This window comes from Varroa destructor, unplaced genomic scaffold (assembly GCF_002443255.2).
Source record: "Varroa destructor unplaced genomic scaffold, Vdes_3.0 BEIS01000006.1, whole genome shotgun sequence".
NCBI lineage: Eukaryota > Metazoa > Arthropoda > Arachnida > Mesostigmata > Varroidae > Varroa > Varroa destructor.
In genome coordinates this window covers 31,000,399-31,026,253 of record NW_019211459.1, presented here as the reverse complement: position 1 = coordinate 31,026,253, position 25,855 = coordinate 31,000,399, and the positions used below count along the sequence as shown (strand labels likewise).

General features: G+C 40.0%; 3 protein-coding genes across 6 annotated transcripts; 2 read left to right on the top strand and 1 right to left on the bottom strand.

The window, feature by feature from the left end:
* Positions 1–2,761: 2,761 nt before the first annotated feature.
* On the bottom strand, positions 2,762–6,814 carry LSm7 (U6 snRNA-associated Sm-like protein LSm7). Of its 2 annotated transcripts, none has more exons than XM_022809902.2 (4): positions 5,771–6,814; positions 4,813–4,924; positions 4,498–4,570; positions 2,762–4,030 (listed from the first exon to the last, which is right to left on the bottom strand). In XM_022809902.2, exons 1-4 carry the CDS (start codon positions 5,782–5,784, stop codon positions 3,876–3,878), a joined length of 354 nt encoding a protein of 117 aa, XP_022665637.1. In that variant the 5' UTR covers positions 5,785–6,814; the 3' UTR covers positions 2,762–3,875. The 2 variants fall into 2 exon arrangements, with proteins under 2 accessions (XP_022665637.1, XP_086848420.1); XM_086992294.1 differs by having other exon boundaries at positions 5,879–6,527.
* A 426-nt stretch (positions 6,815–7,240) lies between these two features.
* LOC111252296 (ubiquitin-protein ligase E3B) lies at positions 7,241–25,724 on the top strand. Of its 3 annotated transcripts, none has more exons than XM_086992292.1 (11): positions 7,241–7,377; positions 18,550–18,696; positions 18,904–19,030; positions 19,220–19,372; positions 19,578–20,153; positions 20,455–20,562; positions 20,777–20,926; positions 21,196–22,517; positions 22,626–22,794; positions 23,018–23,237; positions 23,682–25,724. In XM_086992292.1, the coding sequence occupies exons 3-11, from the start codon at positions 18,911–18,913 to the stop codon at positions 23,864–23,866; spliced, it is 3,003 nt and encodes a 1,000-aa protein (XP_086848418.1). In that variant the 5' UTR covers positions 7,241–7,377; positions 18,550–18,696; positions 18,904–18,910; the 3' UTR covers positions 23,867–25,724. The 3 variants fall into 3 exon arrangements, with proteins under 3 accessions (XP_086848418.1, XP_086848417.1, XP_022665636.1); XM_086992291.1 differs by lacking the exon at positions 7,241–7,377 and adding an exon at positions 10,042–10,182; XM_022809901.2 differs by lacking the exons at positions 7,241–7,377; positions 23,682–25,724 and adding an exon at positions 10,042–10,182 and having other exon boundaries at positions 22,626–22,840; positions 23,018–23,180.
* On the top strand, positions 10,043–17,472 carry LOC147755118 (E3 ubiquitin-protein ligase COP1-like). The gene is made up of 2 exons (XM_086992293.1): positions 10,043–10,182; positions 14,364–17,472. Exon 2 carries the CDS (start codon positions 14,634–14,636, stop codon positions 16,572–16,574), a length of 1,941 nt encoding a protein of 646 aa, XP_086848419.1. The 5' UTR covers positions 10,043–10,182; positions 14,364–14,633; the 3' UTR covers positions 16,575–17,472.
* Positions 25,725–25,855: the final 131 nt, after the last annotated feature.

The following is a 25,855-nucleotide window of genomic DNA, read 5'->3' as shown; positions in this document are numbered from 1 at the left end:
TATAATGTGTGTGTGTGTGTGTGTGTAGAAAACTCGTGAGAGTAGCCCAGAGAGTTGATGTGAAACAACAAGGTAGTCAACTGACTATAATAATTTTCAATTAAATTCTGGATGAATATAAAGATATACATGGGGCGTTAAGCAAGTCGATTCAAAATAGCAAGTAATGATAGTAGAGCACACCGTATCGATATTATTATTATTATTCATGTATATTGCTTAAATGAGTGACAAAATAGTAACTGCTGTCATGCACCGACACACTCGAATCCGGGAACAGAAGGCAAATGATGTGTACGCACGTACGATGACTTTTGTAGGTTACTCTATCTACACCTATTAATAAAGACATGATTAAATTGAACCATCGAAACAGAGAAATGGGGTGATCCGCTTCAGATAGCGACTTTCGTCACTCCAGAAAACCGGTCCTTACTTTAGTTGCGTGGGCCAAAAATCCCTGTCCCTATACCACAACAAAGACAATGAAAAATGAAGAAAAATCATTAAAAAATATCAAGGATTATGCCTATAAAATTTAACCAGGATTATATAGGTCCAAAAAGAGGAAGTCATGTTGATAAACATTAATCACTATATTACTATAGCATGGCTGAGCGGTAACTTCAACCCACAAGCAGAAGCTGAAGTGTTGTACGTTGCTTCGGGGTGTTTGTGGTGGTAATGTGACTAACGCCTCTGTATGTCTTTTGGAAAGCTTATTTTTGCTACAAAAAAAGGATACGGAGTGTACCAGACATTGTGCTAAAACTAGGGTATAGAGTATGTCAGGTGTAGAAGACTTACGGCTTCTTTCGTACCATGCGTCTGACACGTACTGACAAGATTTAAGCAAGCAGTAAGAAAAAAAATCGAAGACAGGCAAACCATGACTGTGCAGCCCATTGTTTCTATCGCTTACACAATTATTATTATTATTGTTGTTTACTGAACACCGATCAAAAGATAATAATAATAATAAAAATAGATTTATTGACGTAGGAGGAATAATCGCAGTGGCAATGTGTTGGTAGTGAATATTGTTGACCGATGCTGCTGCTAAAGAATCGTTTAGAAAAACGAAAAGGTTACTGAATTTCGCTGCTAATGTATATACTATGCACTATGTGTCTAATGCTCGCACTTTAATTGTCAAGTATATGTGGGGTCTATACACAAAAATTTTATTTACCCAAACGAATTGTAAATACAAAATACTAATAATAATAATGACTGACATTACGCCATACCACATCCAGTTCGGTATGACCTTTATTTCCTTATAGCCCATATGGGCATAACTAATCTCAAAACATGGACTTTTCGTGAATGAACGGGGACCAATTGAGTTGACATAGAGCTTTTTATTCACCTTCTATGTATGTTATTTAATTGGTCATAACGGTTTTCGCAAAATACATAGTAAAGACAGATCAGTACTTGGGTAATACGGCGAAAACATTATTTAACCTATCGACTGTAATAGTCATAGTAGCGAAAGTGAAAACTGTACGAATTGCACTGAGCATTACGATATGTATAGTAAGTACTATGAAGCAGCACCTAGTGAAGAAAATTCGAAAACATCAACATGGTCATTTTAGCACGATCTGCCGTGACACGCTCTGCGGGACGATCGGTTTCTAAATCACAAAACGAACTGCGGGAATCGACTTAAGAGATATTTGTAATAAGCGTGCGATGTCACGAAGCAAATTTTGTGTTTGGAAAACGGCACTGTTACAATTTAGTTCAATTTTTCATAATTCTAAATCCTGTGATCTCGGAATATTAAAAGAAAAACATCTTACAGACGAGCTGACGTCAATTTATGACACGAACTCAAAACAATTTCACATCCCCATCATGTAGAAGAAAAATTGAAAAAAAAACGAAATTTTAACCAAAGTAAGGAAGTTAAATCTCCATAATTATGTTTATTTACGAGAATAATCAGCCGAATCGTGATGTACGAGTATCTGTCACTTCTATGAGGTTTGAAGTTTAACTTTCTTCGTAGGGTTTGAGAGAACTATGTAAGCTGTTCCTTCCCTGGCAAACCATAACATAATATATATATATATATATATATATATATATATATATATATATGATAGCCTGGTTAGTTGGTTAAATGATTGATGTACACTTGTATATACAACATGTCTCACCCTTCTCTAGGTTCTCGATTTACTGATTTAGGATGATGTCGATGATTATTATTATTCGTGATATAAGCGATAATAATGGTATAAATTGTAATTGAATTATGACTGTGTGTAATTAATATATTATTATGGTATTGCAATAAAATACGAAATCGAGAAAGTTCCAGGTTCACAACGGACAAACTAATACAACATTCACCCTCGTGGTAAGATAATTATGCTGAAAATAATAGTGAAGTAAAATATAGACCAGCAATTTTCGAAAATAATGATGATGACTATTGTTACGTTCAATAAACTTATTTAAATCACCAAAAATGTGTGTTATCATTTGTTCAAACAAAAAGTAGAAACATAGAAACTGAAGTATAAATTCCTTATCAAAAAACAAATTTCATGTTCGCTACAAAATGGAGTTCGAAAAAATATAATAACACAGAGTGTTATGCGGCCGTAAAGTAATTTCTCCGTCGCTGAGTATGTTTTCCTTTCAAAATAAAAAAAACACATTGTGCCCACTGGGCTGCATATTCGATTAATGCTACTGAGAGCTAGCAGTGATAGTGTTAGAATAATTGACAACAACACAGTGATACTTCTGTAACGTCAAAGCACTTTCATTAAGTACCATGTTTTATATCGACATGATCCATTAAGACAGTAACTCGGTTCTGTTACATACAGATCCATACAGGGAGATTATACTGTGCCGTAATAGGCTACTAGCCAGGAGTTGCCATTCAGTTGATTCTTGCTATGCATTCTGTTGTGGTCCTTCTAACTTAAATAATTATGGATCGAACATATAACAGTGATTCTTGCAGAATACACCACCAGCAGAGACATTCATAGCAACTCACAAAAAGCCTTTAGAGAAAATAGACAATTTGGAAGAGTTCAGTCTTCAAGAAACTGACTACATAAATCTGTATTATCTGAGAATAGTCTGCAATTTTCCAAAAATACAAGCCAAATTTTCCTTTTTCAGTACTATGTAAGCACTTTAAAAGCCAAAACAGCGTAATGTGTTCTACACAAAAAATAGCAAATCTGTGTTAATTTAGGTTTCTTCACTAAACAAGGTTTATTTTCAACAATTTTTATAGATTACCATGGCATTTAACGGTCTCTTTGTACAGAAAACTTGCGCCACGATTCATGCCACAGCTGCTCAACCTTTCAGAACACGCGTATACATACATAGAGTCACTGTTTTATACACGTATATATACAACCAGCATACTTGGAATGGAGCGTTTGTTTCTAAATTATTTAAACTGTACCCCATTTATATATATATATATATATATATATATTATAATGTGGTGTGAGCTGAGAATGGTTATAATAACAAACAACGTTTGTTAACTACTGCCATCCTCGTAAGTATGGAGACACCTCTTAATGGGCGAAGTGTGTACATTTGAGTGAGGATTAAGCCAAAAACATTTTCTGTTTCACGAATTCTGTAGCTAATAAACAACATTATGCCCCAACATGCAATATTCGTCAGTAACTCAGCCTAAAAAGGTTAGGTATCCAGTGATACGCTTCTAGACTTCCTCCAGTTGCACAAATGCAGTAGCCGCGTGAATGAGAGATACTTTTCAGCTAAGCTTTATCTTTCATAGTCTTTTTCTTTGAAGTGATAAATGAAGCATAGATCGCTTAGTTGAATAATTATGCCGTGACCAGCCAAACCAGCAATTAGTCAAGTGGCTGTTGTACGAACGGATTTGGTATTTGTTCCATAGAGTCCTGCGGGTGGATAACGATAATGGCTGTCCCACGGCATACGACAAGGCCCAACGAGCGCGTGTCATCCGTTAATTTTAGCGAATCATCTGGGTCACGAAGGAACTCTGTGGAACAAACGAGGACATTTTTAAGAAGGCAAAATATTTTGTTCATAACCATTACCTTATTATTAGTTGATAATATGTACAAAAAGTAACAAAATTAATTATTAACCCTAGTTCGTTTTCTCGGCAAATAACTCCACATAATAATAATTACAGTCCTATTCGATTTTTATGGATGATTATTACTTGAGACTCCGTGTTTCAAGCATTCAAAATAATTTTGGTAGTCGCAACTCTTGTCTGCAAGTAAATGAAATAAAAACCTTTTAAGTCTCAACTGTACCAGGTAAGGTGATCATTGTATTACGTTACTGAACTAATTGTCAACAGCTTCTTATATTACCCTCAACAAATTACATTTTGGTTAACAAGTGTTGTTAGACACTGGTTAACGCCGATGGAGCTAGGAGCAAAGAGGACGTCTACGCTATGTTATGCTTTCACTTGTTATCAATAGCCTTTCTTACCCGTAGTGTTATCGATGACCAAATTAAGAAGCGGGTCAAACCCTTTTAGAATTCCTGTGACTTCCCTGCCACCCTAAAAATGCAAAAAAAATTATAAAAATCCATTTAACCAACTGTACGTAAAAATGATCACAGAATGTTCGTACAATCTTAGCCAAATTATTGCCCTAACTGACTAGGAAATAATGAGTAATATTGTATGGACATAAACGGATCGAAATAAGAGGGTAAACGGATTAATAGATCCAGATACCTATTTTTTGCCTATTTTGCAAAATGATTTCCCTTTATGTTCGAGCATAGGGTAAACTATACCTGAAACTTCACACGAATAAGTTTATCTCTATATTTCGAAAGATCAACAATCGATTCTTTCTTTCGAGGTTTTTGATCACCCTGACCTTGATGTCCTTGATTTGTCGACATCCTGTAATCGCATTAAAAATAAACCAAACGCAAGATTTGATGAATTTATGATTAAATGAGCATGGGCATTTGAAGCGCTGTTACGAAAATAGCTGAAACAACCGGTTCTTTTATGGCTGAAAATAACAAATATATTTTGTACTCTGGATTTGCGCGCTTTTCTTTGGAGTAATTATAATAAATGTTTTAAATTTTACGTCCCTTCGAACTACCGTCACATATTGAGCGCATACCGGGCTAATCACCTTAACGGTGTTATGATTAAATGGACCTGTAGATATAAAACATACTTCTAAAACATACTTCTACCAAGGGTTTCTACAGGATTTCGTTACATTTTAACGCATGTGTGAGTAACTGTTTGAACGTCGTAAGATTGCATGACTTTCTAAACCTTTGTAGCTGGTTATTTTATACGGTCAGTTTTTGCCGTGTACCGGAAATGGGCGCATGTATACGTCGATGGTAATTTTAATCGCATACATACACAGGTATTGCCACAACACTAGGGAACCTCATTAAATATTTGCCCGACAAATTTTTAACGAATTTTATTGTCGCCTAAAACCTCTGTACAAAATGCGACAAAAAAAAGCTTAATTTGTCGTGGTTTTTTAACTCCTATGAGCACTTGGTTGTTCAAGGGCGAGTTAAGATGAGTGGAAAAAGTAAATCTTGTGATCAAAGAGAAATTTTATTTTTATAACTCATGTTGCTTTTATCATTGTGAGCTTCATTATTTCTACTTGTATCCAAAAACAAACGTAGCCGATTTAGCCACCAAAACCTGTATAATGTTACAGTTTTTTTTTATCAATCTACTTGGGTCATAGTTCCATTAACTTACTTGACAACCAACATTGTAAAACGCCAGCTCCACAGGATTTTACGCCGAATAAGTTAACACCTATATGCACAACGCATAATGCATCATTTTTAAGACCTAGCTACAAACCTGATACTTAGTCGAGTTAGCAACCGCCAAGCGAACGACGTATCAGAGAAAGCAGTGCACCAACACTTCTAGCAAAATGGTAAAATCGCCGGAAAATAGCATAGACAGCTTCTCCTAGATTCGAGTTTTGTAAAAGAGGCACTCGGTGTCAACTGGTTTACATCATTTTCGTCTTCGTTTGTTTATAAACAGGATTGAGTTTCGAGCGCGCGAAACAGGGACCTGAAATTCACAATTCGCGCCGAATGTGTAGAATGGATGTCAAAAGTTCTCTTTGTGACACGCTTGTGATTATTTGGCCGTGCATCCGTTCACGAGTTTTTGCTGTCCTATGCAGCTGGCTCGATGAGGTAGTGACCTTCAATTTTCGACAAAATATTCATTGTAAAAAATGCTTTTGACAGTCTCGAAATTTAGTAACAGTCTATTCACATTTGGCAAGAAAGTCCTGTGGGAAACCGCTTTGCATTCGCGTACAATGACGCTCGTAGACGATAATATCAATTTTGTAATAGTATTCCTTTTCAGTTCATGCGCCATCGACGTGTCACTCACTGACAAAAACACTTCCCATTGCGTATTATGAATAATAGCAAAATGTGTCCAATACGCAGAACATACACCTTCGCTTTTGTTGTATAAACAAAAACTTGTTTAGATAAAAATCCAATTTGAAACATCCTTGGCAAAAATCGGCCGGCCGATTATTTATTGCTCGAGGCAAACGTTTATTTTGATTTAGGCGTTAAGTAGCAATACCATGCATCATTTATAACTGGGTGGAAAAGCATATAGTTGCGTTGATTAGGAAATATTTCAAATGGCAGAAATTTTTCCCCAACAATTTTTCCACTCAAATATTCGCGCCTCGTTGCTTCACTAAGCGTCGTTAACCCATGCGCCAATCATAGTGTTGATCGTCTTCTGACGTCATGATTCTATGGTCCAATCACACCTTCAATATACGATGCTGTAGCCTTTGTTGTTTGTTGGCGGCCGCGGAAAAAACAGCAGGCTGAAAATAGCGGCCATCTTCGAGCTTCTGCTAAATCCTGCATGGCATTATATTCTATCTCATGGCGCCTATCCTATTTCGTTCGTAAACAATTTTTTCTTTGTATGAGCTGATGGCCCTGTCGCAGTCGGCTATACGTCTCTTCGTGATATGCGCATCTCAATCACTCTCCCCACACTCGCTCACTCAGTAGTTATGATTGTTTTGTTTATGCGGGCGAACGAACAAGCGTGCGTGCGTATCTGTGTGTGACCGTGTGTATGTGTGTGTGCCTGATATTTGCACAATAGCGAGGAGGCTGGAGGAATGAAAAGTGGCTATTTTACTAGGTTTTGTTTCTGCCCGTGTCTACATCCGCGATACGGGCTGGATGGCAGTGCTGTGCTTATTGGATACCGTAGCGGATGGTACCTGCTTCATTGTCGCATCGTGCCGCTGAAGTACGGCGAATTGTGACGACTGTGAACGAACTAACAAGTCGTTGGTTTGTATGTTGTACATATTTATGTGTGTGTGTGTGTGGCCGTCACTAGCAGCGTTGCCTCGTTTAGCTGCTCAAACCGTCCCTCTAAATAGTGTCAGTGCTATTTGTATTGGCAGTGCCGACTGGCAGCCACTTTTGCTACGATGACCGCGGCAGCCATGGTGAGCGGTTCCTCTGTGATGGCGCTCGTATAGCCGGACAGTGTGGGAAAGACGAACCGGCGAAAGAAGCAGCGATTGAAAACTCAAGTTTATATTATTACAGCTGCTGCACATCGTAGTACTGTTCATAGCGGCAGGCGAAGGGTCCGTGGTAAGTCGGTGTTGGGATAGCAGCGTCGAGGGCAAGCGGTCACATTTGTCAAGGCGAGCGCGCCCGCCGTCATCAGCAGAAACAGGCGAAACTCCGGAACGGGTCGTCGCCGTTGGCGCTACCATTTATGCCGTAACAATTGCCGAGAGCAGGAGTGCGTCATCAGTTGTCGTTGGGCGACTGCTTTCTTGATTCGTGCTGCTGCCGCCGCCGTTGATTGCTTGATTTTGCCGTGACCGCGGCGGCTTGTTGCCGCTACTTGTCCAGTTTATCCGTCTGTTTGTCGGTCGCTTTAGCTGACTTCGGCCGAAGCTGCAACGGCCAAACTTTCGATGTTGTTTCTATGTATTTGTTGCTGCTGCTTTGCCTTTCTGTGCTGAAGTAGCTCGCCATCATCAGCAGCTGAAGGAGCAGTAGCAGTGGCTAACGCTAGCCAATAGCTATAAGAAAGCGGCAAAAGCTACCAAAAGAAGAGACCCTACTGCCACTCGACCGCCTGAACAACCGCCCGCCCGCCCGTCCGTCCGTCTGTCTGTCTGTCTGTCTGTCTGTCTGTCCCTTACCGAAGTGTTTTGACCTCGGCCTTCTGATGCTGGCCATATCACCAGAAACAGCAAATGTTCTATTCCCACTCATTCATTACGTCTCTATTCGCCTGTGACCGACAGACTGGCATGCTCTCACTGGTTCAGTGGTGCTGTCTCCGTTTGTGAGAAAAGAAGTCATCTACTCAATACTACTTGTTCAATGTACAAAACTAAAGGAGACGTCTGCTTAGCTTGAGCGAGATCCTGACGGTAAAAGTTGATGGTGGTGATTTTCTCTCCGCTGCGGCGGGCATAGTTGACAAAATCTGCCTAGAGAATTTCTTTAAAAACAGACGAAATTAGAAGGAAATGTATTGGCCTAGTTAACTTAATCAAATCAAACCAATTTCAAAGGCTATAAATAGAGCTTCGTCTAGATCTCACTCCCTATTGTCTCACAACATACGCTTGTAGGGAATCTGAGCTTGGGCGTTCTAGCTAATGCAGTTATCAGCTTATAGGAATTCGAATACCTTCATTGGAAAGACAGTGAAGTGACGCTGGTATTGGCCTATACCACAACCACGTTAGTACATCGTAGTGTCATGTCATAGAGAAAGAAGGCAGTTTTGGATCGGCGTGTAGGCATACTAAAGGGCTTGTCCCTCTCCCACTTGACCACTCGCATAATCTACCTCGGACAGTTGTAGTCCTATTTTCAGCCTGTTTACGGGAGTTGTTATGTAGTGCGTAGTCAGTAGTGCGGCTCTGACTGAGCGACGGCTGTTGCTGCTACGGACCCGACGATGGACAGCTGATGAGGACGAGAGTGAGAGGAACGCCGACCGTAACAGCAGCGTAGTGGCGACAGAAACAAGTCACACTGTAACAAGACAGACTCTGAGCACCTGCAATTACTTAAAGCAACACCGGTGGCAGCAGCCGCCGCCGCCGCCGCCGCCACCGCCGCCGCCGCGATCGTCGTCGTCGTCGTCGTTGTTGTTGTTGTTGTTGTTGTTGTCGTCGTCGTCGTCGTCGTCGTCGTCGTCGTCGTCGTAGTCGTACCGCTATTTTCCCAAAAAGCAACGATAGCTGCTGCTCTGCCGTAAACGGATCCGTCGATCACAGTTTATGGTATATATATATGAAGCTGCGTGCGCCAACAATTTCTGTACATTTATAACTGTCTGCTACGTAGGGCTGTATATGCAGTGTCATTCAGCTGTGGGTATACTCCAGCGGGAACACGTACGTACCAAATCGGTGGGGCACTGTAGGACATTCGGTTGCACACATCCAGCCACACAGGCCAGACACGCACCGTCCTAGTGGCGACCGAGGTGCCTAGTAGGTGCAACCAAAAGGTGTCGTCTAAATGCGCCAGTGAAACCCCGAGCACTAAACACAGTCTAATTATCAGATCACTTAAATATTTCTCGACTGGCATGAATGAGTGAGCTTGCATTCAATTCATCGTACTATTTGTGACTACTGAAGGGCTGGTTAACCAACTGGTTGAGATTAAGGAACCGTTGGGCTGAATCGAGGAGATATCGCTTGAGAATGCTGTTGCTGCTGCTGCTGCTGTCATAGTGGTTTTCTGGTGGTTCGTGATGGTGTGGAGTTGTCGTAGCCGGTATTGCTCCTGTCGGTTTCGAGTGAAATAGCGGCGAAACGTAGTGGTCGGGCATCGATAGATGAACAACGTCAATTCAACGTCCGGTCTAAGTTCGTTTCACCGAGAAGTCCCTGAGGCTGCGTCAGTACTATATGGTACATCAGGCCGCGTAGCGTACAGGGTCGGGCGCACTGTAAGCAACACTGCACAGTAAATATAGGGTGAATCGTGCTAAAAAGCAGTAGAGGCGAAGGCAATGTTTGCCAGCACCTCGATCTGCGGGTCGGATAAGCAGCAGTTCCTCGAGAACGCCAGGACCGCTCGAGACGAACGCGAAAAAGAACGCAGGTAAGAATTAAGTGAATGCAGCCACATTTAGTAAATACGATGGTTATCATCATTATAAATGTCCACAAATCTATACACTCCTCAGGTCGACCTCAGGAGAGTTTCACCGCACACCTCTTTCCCTCTTTTTGGTTGAGTTCGTGAATTATAAATGACCAAATAAGTCATGATTATGGCAAGTAGTTATTGCTCACAGTTTTTATAGCCATTTTCTATAAGCATATTAATGTATGTAGTGCAACAGAAGGACTGTGCGTTGAATGGACTAGATGCATAGGCTCGCATGGGACGCATAGAAAGGTTTACCTGATAACATACAGCTTCGCTTTCACTATTCATTTTTCGAATGTTGCATCTATAGTCACTGAAGAAATCACATATGGTCAGATAGTAGTTGTTTTATTAAAACTGAATCTTTTCAGCACGGTGATCCCCCTACGATGGGCGAAAATGCTCATTTTACAGGTATAGAATATAGAGTTCTTTATGCATAAGCTGTTAAGTAGTATAATATGTGCTTTTATTTGTTCTGCGGTTTGACCTTTGTTAAAAGTCTATTTACGATTGGATGTAAACAGTGCTAAACTCAAAACTAATCAAGTCCATACCACTTAATTTTTTTGGTCTGTATCACTGTAGGGCAAGATTATTTAAAGACTGCCTTTATTTCGATCTATGACGCAAGCATAGACAGAAATCCTATAAAAATGTACTATGTGTCATTAGATGATACGATGAAATATATCTTACACAAAGATAACGCAAAAAATTGTATCAATTTGCGCGTGTGACATCGGGTAGCACCTCGATCATCAATGTATGTTTCTTGATCATCATCTAATTGGATCGAATGTGAACTCCTTCCCTTAACAGTCCTGTCCCCTGAGCAAAGTTCTTATCGGCCAAAACTACTAAATGAAAAATGCCATGAAAGACTGCAACTGATCTCCTTCCTTCTTTAAAAACGATTAAACGTTAGTGTATTATCCACATTGACCTCTTTACATGGTTCCATGGACCCCGTGCTTTCCATCTACATTCAGTGTAGTTCTGTATATGGTGCGCGACCGGTTGACAGAGCAGTTATCGGCTGAGCGTCAGGGGAAACCCGTCCTCATCGTGGCGTGGAAATCCATTAGCCTTTTTGGGATCTCTCGCTGCAGTGAATAGCTATAATAATCTTTACCGAGTCTGCCTGCAACAGATCAACGGATAGATAATAAACAGAAGCAGGCATGCTTTGTGGCGGTGCTGCCCTGTAAACAGTGGCCTCCTTGTCGGGCTCGTCTTGCTTGGAGTCACCCTCGCTCACCTCGGATGTATCCGTCTTAGTTGTGTGATGCTTATTCGGCATTATATCCCATATCGGGCGATATAATAAGCCGCTGAATCTATGGCATGAGGCCACATGAGGAGTAACTGTACAGGAGGAGAAATTCGATATGTGTAATCTATATGATAGGCGATCCTACGATAATTTTTTTTATCTGGAGTAGAATATACTGTTCGTGTTTTTTGTTGGTTAGCTACACTAGCCCATGCTGATTGATGGACTGCCGGGGTAGAACCATATTTTTGTCTACAGAACTTAAACGATTTCTGGACGTCTTTGCTATCTTAATATGCTATCGTGGTGATAGAACCGAGCTTATCCTTCTAGCCTAATGTGAGACTCAAGGTGACGTTTTGTGATTGACGCAGCTTGAGGTATGAACATCACTTTTGTTTGTGATAATTGCCAATTATGAGTGAATTCCTTTAATGGACAGAGGGCTGGCACTTCCATGCATATGTGCGGCTTTAACTAGAGTTTCCTGACTGCCATCCACTATATTTACACCTTCTTTTGACCCTGATCCTGATTTGGTGTTCGTTCTAAACACAATTTCGACCACAGAAAAGGATACTTTTTAATCTACTCACCTTTTGAGAGAAGTACACCTTATCTGAAAGCGGCATTCACATATTCTTACTTTAGAGGATTTTTGTCAAAAGGCTCCATCATTAAAGATCAAAAAGGTAAGAGTAACGGTGTTGCTCTTCCTGCATTTTTACATGAAGCGACGTTTCATAAGCCAAAAGCTTCGTTGCTCTATATCATTTAAGTTTAGAGAAAGATTTACATAGTTTCAACCAAATATCACTTGGCTGTCCTATTCAAAATGTGCCCTTTAGTGATTTGTGAAACCAGATCACGATAAGAAAACAATCGATGAACTGTGAGGCCCTCATGTGCTTCCACCCTGACGCTCAGCTTAGCTAAACACTGAATGAATGAATGAGTTATAAATGTCGCACTAGTGCACTAACTACCGTCGATAATGTATGTGTGCGCGTGCAGATGATATTTATCAACGCTGTCATTATCCGCGCACAAGGTGGCGAGTTATTCCAGCCTTTGCTGAGTTAAGTCAAAGATCACCCGAACTACCATTACAAAGGTTACTTCAAAGGTAGATGATGCTGATGATAATGACGAGGTGATTGTATTTAGCATAAGAACGAAAGGAAGGAACAATGGAAAGGGAGAGTTATAAATGATCAGTGATTCGATCAGTAACAGAAATTTTAATTAAAGCGGCAAAATCGTTCATCAGTAGCGCCATAACAGTGGTGGTAATTAAGGCTGATAGAAATTAGCTGGTACTCTGATGAAACTTTGAGAAAAACGCACTGCTTTAGAAACATTCGCCATTTTAATGTGAAAATACAGGCCGTAGGTTTCCCATTACTCGACGTCGAACAAAATGGAAAATATGGAACCGTTTTAAAGAATTCAGTCGATTTCATTGAATTTATCGTCGACTGCAGAATAACATCTGAGGACGTATTGCGCATTTAGATTAGGTTTTTGGGGTTCATCCTGAATAATTGTTTACTTATCGATAATCGCTACAAAGAGTTGCATCGGTCATGTTGTTAATACATTGACGTAAGGAGTAAACTCTTTTGATCACGCGTAATCCGTTTGCTTCTCACAATTTGCATATAACTGCGTTATGTGCATGCACGCATGCGGATTTGAGTTTGCATGCGAAAAGAGCTTAACCAGTACGATGTGGGTTTTAGAAGACCTTTACAGATTTGCCTATTTAGTAGTAGATACGCTTACTAACGTAGGATATTAACTAAAGATTTAAGTAACCTATTTCTTAGAAACAATATTCACTCTCATATTGGCTACTGTGTGACTGTTCTATTCTGTCATACCGTTCCTCAGGTGAAGGTAGTTTAGGCTGAACGTATCTGGGTTCCCTTGACGGTCCTCCAAAGGTCTGCTCTGATATATAATAAGAATTTAATACTAGAGCTGTCAGGACTTCGGACATAAACAAGAGTGCTAAATATTATTTAGGATTAACATTATGTAAAAAATATATTCCTTCAAATGATATTAGTTCTTTACATCTGCAATCTCAATAGCTACACATTCATTATATAGATCGTAAAATAATTGCATTTGCATTGCAAGGTAACAAAATGTATAGCACGTAGCTGTTTGATTGAAAAGGTGCATGGTATTTTCTTTAGTCTAACTGCGGTCACACCCATTGTAGCCAAGCGAATACGCATACATGTGTTGTTTTAAACCGCGAGAGTCGCTATATGTAAATTCATCTTTATTAGTTTTCTGTATTGGATTAAGCGAAGCATTATCTTTACGAAACACTTGTCATGTTTCTAGTTACGAGGGTGGGGTACAAGCTAGAATTAAATTATAGTGCAGGTTCGTCAAGGCGGAGTCGCTCCCCTCGTAATAACCTGCTTGAGTTTGCTCTGCTAACTTCGCAATATTTGGTCCAATTTTCTTCTTGCTTTTGTGCTCCAGAGGAAAAGAGAATGACCAGAGCGATACTTGGAGCTCTTGTTTTCCAATATTGGTTTGTTTGTACTCGCGTTTTGTTTGGGTTTGCTAATAATGTTCGTGTCGACAAAAAATATCTGAGTGTTGTTTTTACGCCCAAAGCCTAATGTCAGATTAGGCGAATAAGTGACTAAAAAACTTATCCAGTAACGTATACTCCCTACAGTTAATTGCTGTGAAAATACATTTACCAAATGATAGCCTTGTAGATCTGATCTTGTATAGAGAGTGCCATTGTTTGGATGAAGAGCGTAGCGTCTTCGCTTTGACGAACATGTTCTAACGGGGGCGCCTGGGTTGATTTATTCGGTTTCAGGTAGTCCACCGACCTTCTGCTACCGTTACTCCTCGCGATTCATCACTCCACCATCCATTGAGATACTGAGATAAAGATAGAAAGAAAAAGTGAGAGAGAAAAGGGAACGAAAGTGTACGAAAGGATTTGCAGAACGTATACGGAAGTGTCCTTAATGCATCTTAGGATCTCATAAGCGACAACCCAAATAAACTCAGGATAAGTGTTGATTGGTCACCAATTTTTGGTGATCCGTTTGCTCATCGCGGATATTGTCTACTTTATACAGACATGTCAACTTCACCTGGATCGCGACCTCCTGCGAAACCGCGGCCACTCATGCGAAAACGAAGCCTGGGTGTGGTTCCATCGGGGTCAGATTCTTCCTCAGATTCGTCGCTCGATTGCCCGATTTGTTATAGCCTGATTCAGGATGCATATATGACAAAGTGTGGTCACTCGTTCTGCCACGACTGCATTAAACGCTGTCTCGAAAAGCGCCCGTTGTGCCCTCTGTGTTCGTGTGATTTGATCGATAACGATGGAAAGGAGCAGATCTTCCCCAATCGGTCACTCAATGAGCTGGCAGTTCGGGCGATGAAAAGCGAGAAAAAGCCACGATTGGGCGGGCCTGAGCTGGGTAATCGAATTCTCGAGATACTTGCCACTGAAAAGGATGTGAGCGTCAGCGACGTTGACCAAGCGCTTAGTGTGCTACAAATGAGAAAACGCCAAATGGAAGCTACCTCACGAGAGGTACAGTTAACTCTGCTGCGCGAATTTCTCGACCACTCATATAAAGTGAAGCATGATGAGCTCAATCGTATTAAAACTGATATTGCCTTGCTGGAACAGGATCTCTCATTTCTCAATACGTTCGACAAGAACGCTGTCGACTGGAGACTCGCAGATGTCGGCCCTCCTCACTCGATCCCGACGACGTCAATTAAAGCATTGCTACCGGCAGGTCGCATCGCAGAGTCGACCGACGATGGTCCTGGTACTAGCATTCAATCAGTTTTATCACAGCGGCGCTTCAGAATGCATGCACATTTCCAGTGTCTGGAAGACTGCTACTTTTCGGCACGGCAAGTACCCCGTGATGAAGGTTCCGCCTCACCCGAACCACAACAGCCGGTCGACGCATCAAATACTGTCGACATGCCGGTACCGGCTCGAAGACTGCGTCCACCCCGCGGACTCGAGCGATTTGCCGAAAGCCTAACCAAGTTCACGCGTTACTCACAACTGCGTTCATTAAGCACGTTGAACTACGCCTCGGATCTACTCAATAGTACAAGTATTGTGTCGAGTATTGAATTCGACAAAGATAACGAGTACTTTGCTATAGCGGGTGTTACCAAGCGAATAAAAATGTTTGAGTATTCAAGGGTGATACGCAACGATGTCGACATGCACTATCCCATCAACGAGATGATGTGTAGCTCAAAAATCAGCTGTATATCGTGGTCTAGTTACCACAAAAGTATGCTGGCTTGTAGTGACTATGAGGGGACAGTAACACTGTGGGACGCCTACCGAACGCAGAAGATCAAAACGTTCCAGGAGCATGAAAAGCGATGTTGGTCCGTTGACTTCAACAAGGTCGACACGAAGCTTTTAGCATCAGGTTCCGACGATACGAAAGTGAAGCTATGGGCAATCAATCAGGAGCACTCCGTAACATCAATCGAGGCTAAAGCGAATGTGTGCTGTGTACGATTTAATCCGGATTCTATGTACCACCTAGCGATGGGTTCAGCCGATCATTGCGTACACTACTATGATCTCAGAAATTGTAAGACCTCGTTGGGTGTCTTCAAGGGACACAAGAAGGCTGTATCTTACGTGAAGTTCCTAAATGCCAAGGAGCTGGTTTCAGCGTCAACTGACAGTCAACTGAAGCTATGGAAAACTGACGATCCAGAATGTCTTCGCTCGTTTACAGGACATGTAAACGAAAAGAACTTCGTAGGCTTAGCTACAGACGGTGATTACATCGCGTGTGGTAGCGAGAACAACTCACTGTATATTTACTACAAAGGTTTATCAACGCAGATCCAGACGTGGTCGTTCCGGACGGCAGGCGGCGCTCGAGAAGACGGCACGGTTCCTGTGGCGGCTGCTGGTGAAACTAATGAATTCGTATCAGCCGTATGCTGGATGTCTGGGAGTACCGTTGTTGTTGCAGCCAACTCACAAGGAACCATTAAGCTACTAGAACTCATTTAAGTTTAAAAGTCGTCTTTAAACTATATAAATAATGACTCACTACTGTATCCAACAAGGCATTAAGGATGAGCTTCAAAAAGGCTTGCCTGGTTTTGCTAGTGAAATTAATGAAACGAATGTTACAAGATACACTGATAACAATGAGCATTCTTATAACATCAGCAAACTGGGATAAATTAAATAAGGATAATTGAATCCACAAACTGATACAGTAAATGCGGTCAGGAGTACTTTATGGCCGCGGATAGAAACACAAAAACACCAGCGGAGCAATGTCAATGGGTGATATGTGGATGATCGACAGTCATACTGCATTTTCTGAAAAAACATTTTTGCGATTTTTATGCCGCTGGCCTAGACTTTTTAAGTGCGTTGCACCACGTTAAGGAATGGCATTCCAGTAGCATAAATGTTAAACATTATGGAGGCGGAAGGAGGAACGCTGTAGTAGCGGTAGTAGTTAATGTATGCCATATATATAAAGGCAAACCTAATCGGAATCGAATTGTTCCACCTCTTTCAGCTCTTTCGAATTTCTCCATATATATATGTGTTTGTGGAGAAGACGCAAATATATTTAGTAGAATGGACGACTGCATGTGAATACGTAAAGAAATGGAACTGTATTTACACAATTGTCGTTGCGAGTGAGACAAGGCTTGCTTTTACATTCTGATAATGATGAATGGAACGGGTCAGTTATATGACTGATTTTATGATCATATTACCTTTAAAATATATGAAATGCTTAACTAGATAGTGAAACAAGTATATATATATAAACTTTTATGTACGTTGGTTATATGTAACGTTGTATAGAACCGGTGCACAATTTTAAAATGAGAACAAATTAAACATGATGTTCTATGAAAATAAACTGTGCAGTTGTTAAAATATCCGTCTCTGAGTCATCGTTGTTAACACCCTAATGCTTGTATGTACGTGAGTGACGAAGGGTTTCGTAGCAGAGAAAAGTATAATAGTTAGCGGTACACAATTAAACATTTTATATTTACGTGAAAAAGATGATCTTTCATGCTGGCTGTTGGTATATATTGGTGAACATTAATAGTTCTAATACAATCGGCGTATTATGTTCGATCTTTTATAAACGAATAAACCTTTTCTTATTTGCATTTCAACATTCAAAACTTTAGCATTAATAGGAATTGACGAAACCGTAATACTCGATATGCCTAGCGAACTCTATAGGAAACGACGAGAAAAAAAGAAACAAGGAAATAAAGAAACAAATCAAAGAATATTGAAAAGTCTAAGAGCAGTACACTTGCTTGTTGCTTTGAATAAACAAGCACTGAAGGGAGAGTTAATAACCTTCGAGATGAGGTTATCAAATGAGGGTCAGTTTGCAACTCAATGCTAATAGTTAAAGATATTTATTTTTTATTTAGCGACAAAACAGATATAAATATATACTAGAAATATATATTATTACTTATTAATGTGTGGGAAATATAGGCTAATTTAGGTAAACGTCACAGGAACCCATTTAATTATATAATTTGGATAAGCTTATGGCCCTGGTATTCTCATATATCTTTGATACATCTTCGATATATTATATTGTACTTGATATTAATATTATTTATATTATATTATTGAATTAATATTGTTTTTGTTAGATGCTATAATTAAAAGATTTTCAATATAAATCATGCCACCTATATAAGGAAAGTAGTTTTGAAATTTTCACGGAATCTGTTAAATGCCATGTTGAAATTGATTAGTCGAACAACGCTGGTATTACTATTTTCGTATGTTTTTAAATTTGGTACTGGTTGGGACAATTTGATTATCCAAGCCGTTCTGCAACCATCAAATAAAAGAGACTATTTATTCCTATAAAAGTAACGGATAGTTATCTGGCGAAGTGTTCTTGCTTTCACACTACCGAGTCCTTATAACTGTTCGACACACGAAAAACCGTTAAACGCTTTCTGAAATGGTATTACAGACGAGAAGACGCAGCCACTCGAATCAACTCTGTGGTGCGAGGCTTTCTTGCGCGTCGTCATGTGGGACGTTGCACCAGGGAAGAGTTGGATTCATTCCTGGCGAGTGAAGAGCCCGCGAGTGCCGCACAGCTTTACTATAATGCAAGGTTTGTTGAAAAGATTCCCAAAATCTAAAGTTCTATTCGTTTTTTTCCCTTTTTTTTCATAAGAGCGTCAGCGCTGCCTTAAAGCAAAGATTGATAAACTCACAGCTTCTTCAAAATGCGTTCGTATTATTAGCCTAAAAGCGGGCTGCAATAAGAAAGTCTATAGTCCCAGTTATTATACGTGAAATTTTAACTCGGATATTTCAGGAAGTTGATGTACTTTTATGTTTGGCTGGAGCCTAACACTTCGGGTGAACTCGGCAAGGATAATGTCAGGCTACAAGCGATGTGTTCTCGTATAATTAACTCAATGGAAGGCACCTCCAAAGACCAGGTATCACGATTTCGATGTCGAACTTCCGCTAAAATAGAAAAGCGTAGGAATCAAATTGTAAAGCAGGAAAATCGGATTCGTCAATTAAAAGAAAAAAAAAAAAAAAGATTCTTATTAAGATTGTACATACGATAATCAAAATATATGACTATTTTTCGGAATAATCATGGATTATTATGCTAATTGCAGAACTATGTCGAAGCTATGAGTGACCAGAAGATCTCAATACACTGGATCGCTTTGACAAAAAAGCTCCTTGTTACAGTATCAGATAATCTTAAGCGGCTTCAACCTACAGTGAACACTCATCTGAACGCAATTGCTCTTTACCTCCACGTGCTGGTTGGTACATTTATGCAAAAGGTTGTTACCATCAGTCACTATATTTCTTGATGACTCTCCTCCTTCTAGTGAAAAATGTCAATCAATTAATTAAAAACACCGCTGTACAGCTTGAATCTAAGTTCAATTTTTCTTTTGTGTACTTTTACTTCTGTTGCTTTTGCTGCCTATATTGAACCGGCGTCGCCCCGAATATCGGCATTAGGTGACAATGACAAACGTAAACTCGTGGAAGCTTTGTGCACAGCTTGAGCCTTTAAAACCTGCTTTAAAACAGCTGGAGGGCAAATTCGTCGCTCATCTCTTTGCCAGTGGACTCTCGGCGAATCTTCGATATCTCCTGCTGGCGGCTGTAGTTCGCCAACGTCCTCTTCTGGGCCGCGCGTCGCTAACAGCAGTTGCGTCCCTGGCTTTACGACCTTTGGTCGACGCCAGTTCAACATTGGCAAATGCAGAAACTGGTGCTGGTGGTTCAAACCCGAACGTGGAAGAGGCGACAAATCTACTAATCATGCATTTCTTGTCTGTGCCTGCCGTTGTGCATCAGTTACGCTCAATTGCGCCGGATAGCCTTGTACTGTTACGTCAATATGATGTATTAGGTCGATCTGTCGTGTTACTAAGGAATACTCAGAAACTACGCATTATGTTCAATGCCCTTGAGGCAAGTTTTGCTTTGTGTTTGTTTGCGAATCTGGTTGATTTAGCTCAGCAAATGGCGTTAGAAGAACCGACGAGACTCGAATCGATGGCCGAAGGTTTCATCGCAGTCGCCACTACGGTGAATACTTAAGATAATGTTGGATAGCATCGTAGAGCGGTTCCAGACCTAAAACTCGAAATAATTTTTTATAATATAGCAGAGCAATCGTCTGACGCACGTTGTGTTTTGATAACTACCTTGAAATTTTTCGTTATGAATGTGTTGCGTTTTAACACGCGTACGGCATTTTAAGTCAGTTTCAGATTTTCGCAAAGTGTGCATATGGTTCAAATCTGTACTGTTATATATATATAGAATAAACAATATGAGCTGCCTGCACAGTCATGACCAGAAATCTTCATTAATCTATCCTTTTTAGATTCTTGAAAGCTGTCAACAATATGTGGGCAAGAAGCAGTCAGCGCTTAGTCATTATCATCCACTTTTGGGTTGGTTCTCACAGAAGGTAAACTCTGGCCACCAAGAGGTAAGCAGAAGATTTCATATCGTTACACTCACTAGCTATTGGCCGCATTCCGCTTGTATAGCCTATCAAGGAAATATGCTTCGCGTATGTTTGAACCTAGTTAAAAAAGCAAGTGAAGTTTTAATATATATATATATATATATATATATATATATCAGGAGATGTGAGAGCGATTTTTATAATTTAGAGTTTATCTCTTTTCTATTATATTCAGGTCATCCCTCACATTAAAACTCAGTTACAGCTTCTGTGGGGCACTACACTGTCTCAGCTGTTGTTTAAACCACTGTTCGTAATGCAATTTAAACTGGAGGACAGTCCGCCACCGCGAGTCGAAACTTCGGCTAAAGCTCAAATTAATGAGGTAATTTGCTTTTCAGATCTAAATTAAATATAGAGCGTTGATTATCAAGCGGTTATTAAAAATGGAATCGTACAATAAAACTTATGTGTCGCGTGCCATGTTGAAGTTGTGTCTATGTATTAGTACTTTTTAGTTAAACAGTTAAAGTATTCTGAATAATCTGAACGTTTGAAGATGGTAAATTCTTACTCTTTTCATGGACCTGAAACCTAAACTATGCTATAATGACAAATATTACAATATACGAATAAAAAGGTGTCATTTTGCAGGTGATTAACCTAATTCGCGGAAGCGGTTCCCGAAGCAATTCGGTTCTGATGAAAATCTCTAGTCCCGAAGTGAACAGTGTGGCTCTCACATGTAATCTATACGAGACAGCCATTGCTAGTCTAAGTGAGCTTCGACTCGATATTCTCACAGGACTGTCATTTCAGTCAAGCGATCTTCTACCAAGACTTTGGAGACTAATTAGCGCTCTTGGTGGACAGGCGTCAGGAAAAGCGAAAGCTTTCCTTGATTTGCTGCAGCAAAATGTAAAAGCAAATTCGCTTGAGTTCCAGATATTAAAGTTATTCTGCAATTGTACTTCGCATCTAATTGTCGTTCTGGACGACCGTGAACTTTACGAGGAACAACGACCATTTTCCCTTGCTGACCTGGTCGCTATATCAGCGTTTCTCAACATATTTCTTTACAAGATTATTGTTAATCAACTTCTTGATCTGAAATCATTGTCAAGCTGTCCTTTATTCACTGCCTCACACTCTTTGCTCATGCTACTATACCGACGGGATTCGCGAAGAAATTTTACCCCTCGTGATCACTGGCTTGTTAAAGCTAAATTTGCCACGCTCCTCACTGATTTGGAGAATGGCAAGCCCTGGGCACAGTTAGTGATTCAGAGGCTGCCCCACGTCTTACCTCACCGTGATCGCGTACAGTTATTCAGACGACGTGTCCAACACGAACGTATGTGCGTTCTGAATGGAGCCGAGTCTACCCATATCTCTGTATATCGCACGCGGATTGTCGAGGATGGCTTTCAACAATTGAACGCACTGTCACCGCAAGAGCTCAAAGGCACAATTCGGGTGCGTTTTGTCAATTTACAAGGGCTAGATGAGGCGGGTATTGATCAGGATGGTGTTTTCAAGGAGTTTCTTGAGGAAACAATCAAACGTGTATTCGACCCTGCCCTAAATCTGTTCCGTACGACAAATGAACAGCACCTTTATCCATCGGCTACGTCCTACATCAATGAGAACCACTTAGCATTGTTCGAATTCGTTGGCAAGATGTTAGCTAAAGCCGTTTACGAGGGCATTGTTGTCGATGTGCCATTTGCCACTTTTTTTCTCAGCCAGATACTCGGACACCACCAAAACATTCAATATTATTCGTATATTGATGAGTTGCCTTCGCTTGATGAACAGCTCTATTCTTCACTTACGTATGTCAAAAACTACAAAGGTGACGTACAGGATCTGTCACTCTTTTTCTGTATTGACGATGATTCGTTGGGAAGAATTGTCACTCACGAACTCGTTCCAGCTGGAAGAACTATGGCGGTCACCAATGAAAACAAAATTCGGTGAGTAGTCGATTTTACCCAAACAAAAATTCAAGTTTAGCTCTCATTTTTACGAATCAGAAAAACATAAACGTTTCATTTAACATTTATGTTTCTATCTTATTACAGGTACATTCACTTAACCGCACAGTATAAAATGCAGACTCAGATCGCTGAGCAAACAAAAGCGTTCATTCGTGGCTTTCGGTCCTTAATCAGACCAGAGTGGGTGGCTATGTTTTCAGCCCCGGAGCTGCAGAGGCTAATCTCGGGCGACGATACCGGAATTGATCTGGCGGTACGCCAGCAAGCATTTTTGTTTTGTTTGGTTCTGTGCTTTGTCGGTATGGCAGCATGTTTTTGTGGTTTTAGAAATTACATAAGATAAACGTTCGATCTTCTGATGTACGGCTACAATACTTCTAATTATATTCAAAATTTCCTAATGATAAAAATAAAGGTTAGGAACCAACTAACTGTTATGTGGATATTTGTGTATGTATACTTGCATTTAATTCCAGGACTTACGAGCTAACACCAAATACTTTGGTGGCTTCCATAATAACCACCGTGTCATAAGCTGGTTGTGGGACGTACTTCGAAGCGACTTTTCACCAGAAGAATGCCGTCTCTTTCTAAAGTTTGTGACATCGTGTTCCAAGCCCCCGCTGCTTGGTTTTGCCAATCTCGAGCCTCCTTTCTCTATTCGATGTGTCGAAGTCGCCGACGATCTGGACAATGGTAGTAAGGCCTTTATCAAACCTCATTACTTTATTTCATACTATAATGTAAAGAAGAAAGGTGTGTACAGAGCAATTTAGCTTAACTTATCTACATCCATAAGTGATCACTAGGAATAAATATGTTTGCATACAAAGACTTTAAGGTGATTATTTTTTAGCTGAAGCAATTAAAGAGGTCAGCTTGCTATTTGAAGGTCTATGTTGTTGGCGCCGGCAGTGACCTCAGAATCGTGATCGTTCTAGCATGGAGAGTTCAACACAAGGAAAAAGAAAAACGGAACAAATATCTTTGCTTTGCTTTTAATTTCTCTCGGTGAATCGGAGAACCAAATTCCGTTGCAAACAGCGTAATGGGTTATGCATAGATTCACTATACCAAAAAAGGGCGGATTTGCGTTTTGAAAGGTTATCTTGACTGGTCTATTTTTTCCATGTTTGTTAGGTGATACGTTGGCCTCGTTTATGCGAACGTTCTTCCGAGTTCGTAAGAAAGATCCTGTTGATCGTCTGCCAACATCATCAACTTGCTTTAATCTTTTGAAGCTGCCGAACTATCAGCGCAAGGATACCTTACGGGATAAACTTCGCTATGCCATATCAAGCAATACAGGCTTCGAGCTTTCCTAAATGTTATTATTAATAGTACCAATTAGTGGGCATTACCAAGAGCTGAAATAGCCATACGTTTATCTGAGATGGCAGTAGACACTGTCAAGGCTTACGCCAACAAACAGTTACAGACGGATTATGCATTAAAGATTTAATTATAACATTTAGTTCTGAAGTTAATACTTTCATTAATACTAAGGATCGTCAGAGATTAAAACATCTTGTCGTAATATAAAGCTGTGCGGTTCTATTAAGTTTGAATTGAAAAAAAGGTATTTCTCGTAAATAAATACCTTGCCTTGAATCGTCGAGCTATAGGGACGTTGTTAGCGTATTTCTATTTTGACAAACGCGTATTGCGTCTTCGAGCATGCCTACTGGCGCTCCAGCGTGATAGCAACACATTAATTAAATTTCTGAAATGAATGTCTTCAAAGGATGTATTCGATTAAAGCTAAAGCTAATGAAATTAATTAATCCTCACATAAAAGGACAGCACTTAAAATCAGCACGAACTTTTTTTGACATGCGGCGCTTTTTACTCCAGTTTTAAGAAGTTTAACCTAAAAACTAATTCATGCAGAACAGCTTTTATCACCTTCTGAAACGTGTCCTGACGTTGTACATGTCATAATCTGCCGTGGCAGGACGACGAAGGTTGAATAATCTTGTAACTACAACTAACTGTAAGACAAAATGTTATAACTACAGAACACTAAGGCTGAACCAATATTCTTTATGACGAACAGAGCTAAGCGGCAGATTAACCCAAAATCCAGACCAAATGTGATGGTAATAAATATAAGCCCCGCAGAAGATGTAAATGTGCCCTATATTCTTACAAATCAAATTTTTACCACATTCTAGCTGGCTGAATAATTGAAATGGGTATGCTGCTGATAAACTCCAAATGGTTCTAACGCGGGGTTTGTGTAGTTAATTCCTAAAGCCTTAATTCGTTTAGGGGGCCTCAAAATATTGGTCAATTAACAAAAAAACGAAGTTTTAAAAGCGAACTTCAGTTTGCTATAGGCTTGAAATCAACCTGTTTCAAGATACAATAATATTTATTATTCTACGAATCATACATTTTGCAGAAGAACACTATTGATAAAAGCAGATAGATTATGTGAATTAACGGCTTAGCAATCTCTCAGAAGCCGATCTAGATGTTAACATAATTATCTTTTAGGCCAATATCACGGCCTGCAAGCTGTTATTTAAGCAGTTTATTTATGTGAGAATGCAATTACAATTTATGTTTGTTCAATTGGCATTGGGTGAACGAACGGGAACAGGCTAACCAAGAAAGCCGCATACAACACACATATAATATTTTTTCGTGAACCATGAAAAGAAGATGAGAAATACTCTTTTTATTTGTTTTCGAATCGGTGAACGTCAGAAATGTTTCTAGCTAGATTCTTACTAAAACATTTCTAGGTTTGTACACTTGGAGACTTACTTAGGTCGTAAATAGCTGACGCATATACAAAGCTCTGTCTGAAAAGTGGTCGCTACACCAGATGATATAGAGGAGCACAGGCATATGGGAGAGATGGATATCGACATGTGGCTTCATTGTGAGTGCTTCAAATGTGAACTAAGACAGAAGTCCGGTCAACGACATATATTCTGCTAATCCTGTCAACGACATATATTCTGCTAAGGATATGATTATTTATATTAGACCTTTTTGTCTATTATATTCGGTGCAAGTTTGTTCGTTTCCAAACTGCCTTACATGAATAATCATATCTAAATCGAGTACAGAGCGTACAACTACTATAGATGTACAGGCTAATTTGAAGCGCATAGTCGCATCCAGAAATCTAATAAATGAAAATTAAAGACATTACTTATGGGTAAAAGAAAACTGTTCAAGTGTACTTTTTTTTGTTGTTTGATATCGATAAACACATGTTTAAGGGCACAAGTATGTGCCCTTAAACATGTGTTTGTATGTGTAAAACATGTGCTATGTATGTGTATTTTCATCACATTTTT

Bases quoted from the DNA above. Each gene is read 5' to 3' on its own strand.
- LOC147755118 (XM_086992293.1), top strand. From the start codon at position 14,634: ATGTCAACTTCACCTGGATCGCGACCTCCTGCGAAACCGCGGCCACTC.
- LSm7 (XM_022809902.2), bottom strand. The intron at 4,571-4,812 runs GTATAGTTTACC...TTGCATTTTTAG, and splicing joins TTATTCGTGTGAAGTTTCAG to GGTGGCAGGGAAGTCACAGG. The intron at 4,031-4,497 runs GTAAGAAAGGCT...TTTGTTCCACAG, and splicing joins GGTCATCGATAACACTACGG to AGTTCCTTCGTGACCCAGAT.
- LOC111252296 (XM_086992291.1), top strand. From the start codon at position 10,091: ATGTTTGCCAGCACCTCGATCTGCGGGTCGGATAAGCAGCAGTTCCTC. The intron at 20,154-20,454 runs GTGAATACTTAA...TATCCTTTTTAG, and splicing joins TCATCGCAGTCGCCACTACG to ATTCTTGAAAGCTGTCAACA. The intron at 23,238-23,681 runs GTAGTAAGGCCT...CATGTTTGTTAG, and splicing joins CGCCGACGATCTGGACAATG to GTGATACGTTGGCCTCGTTT.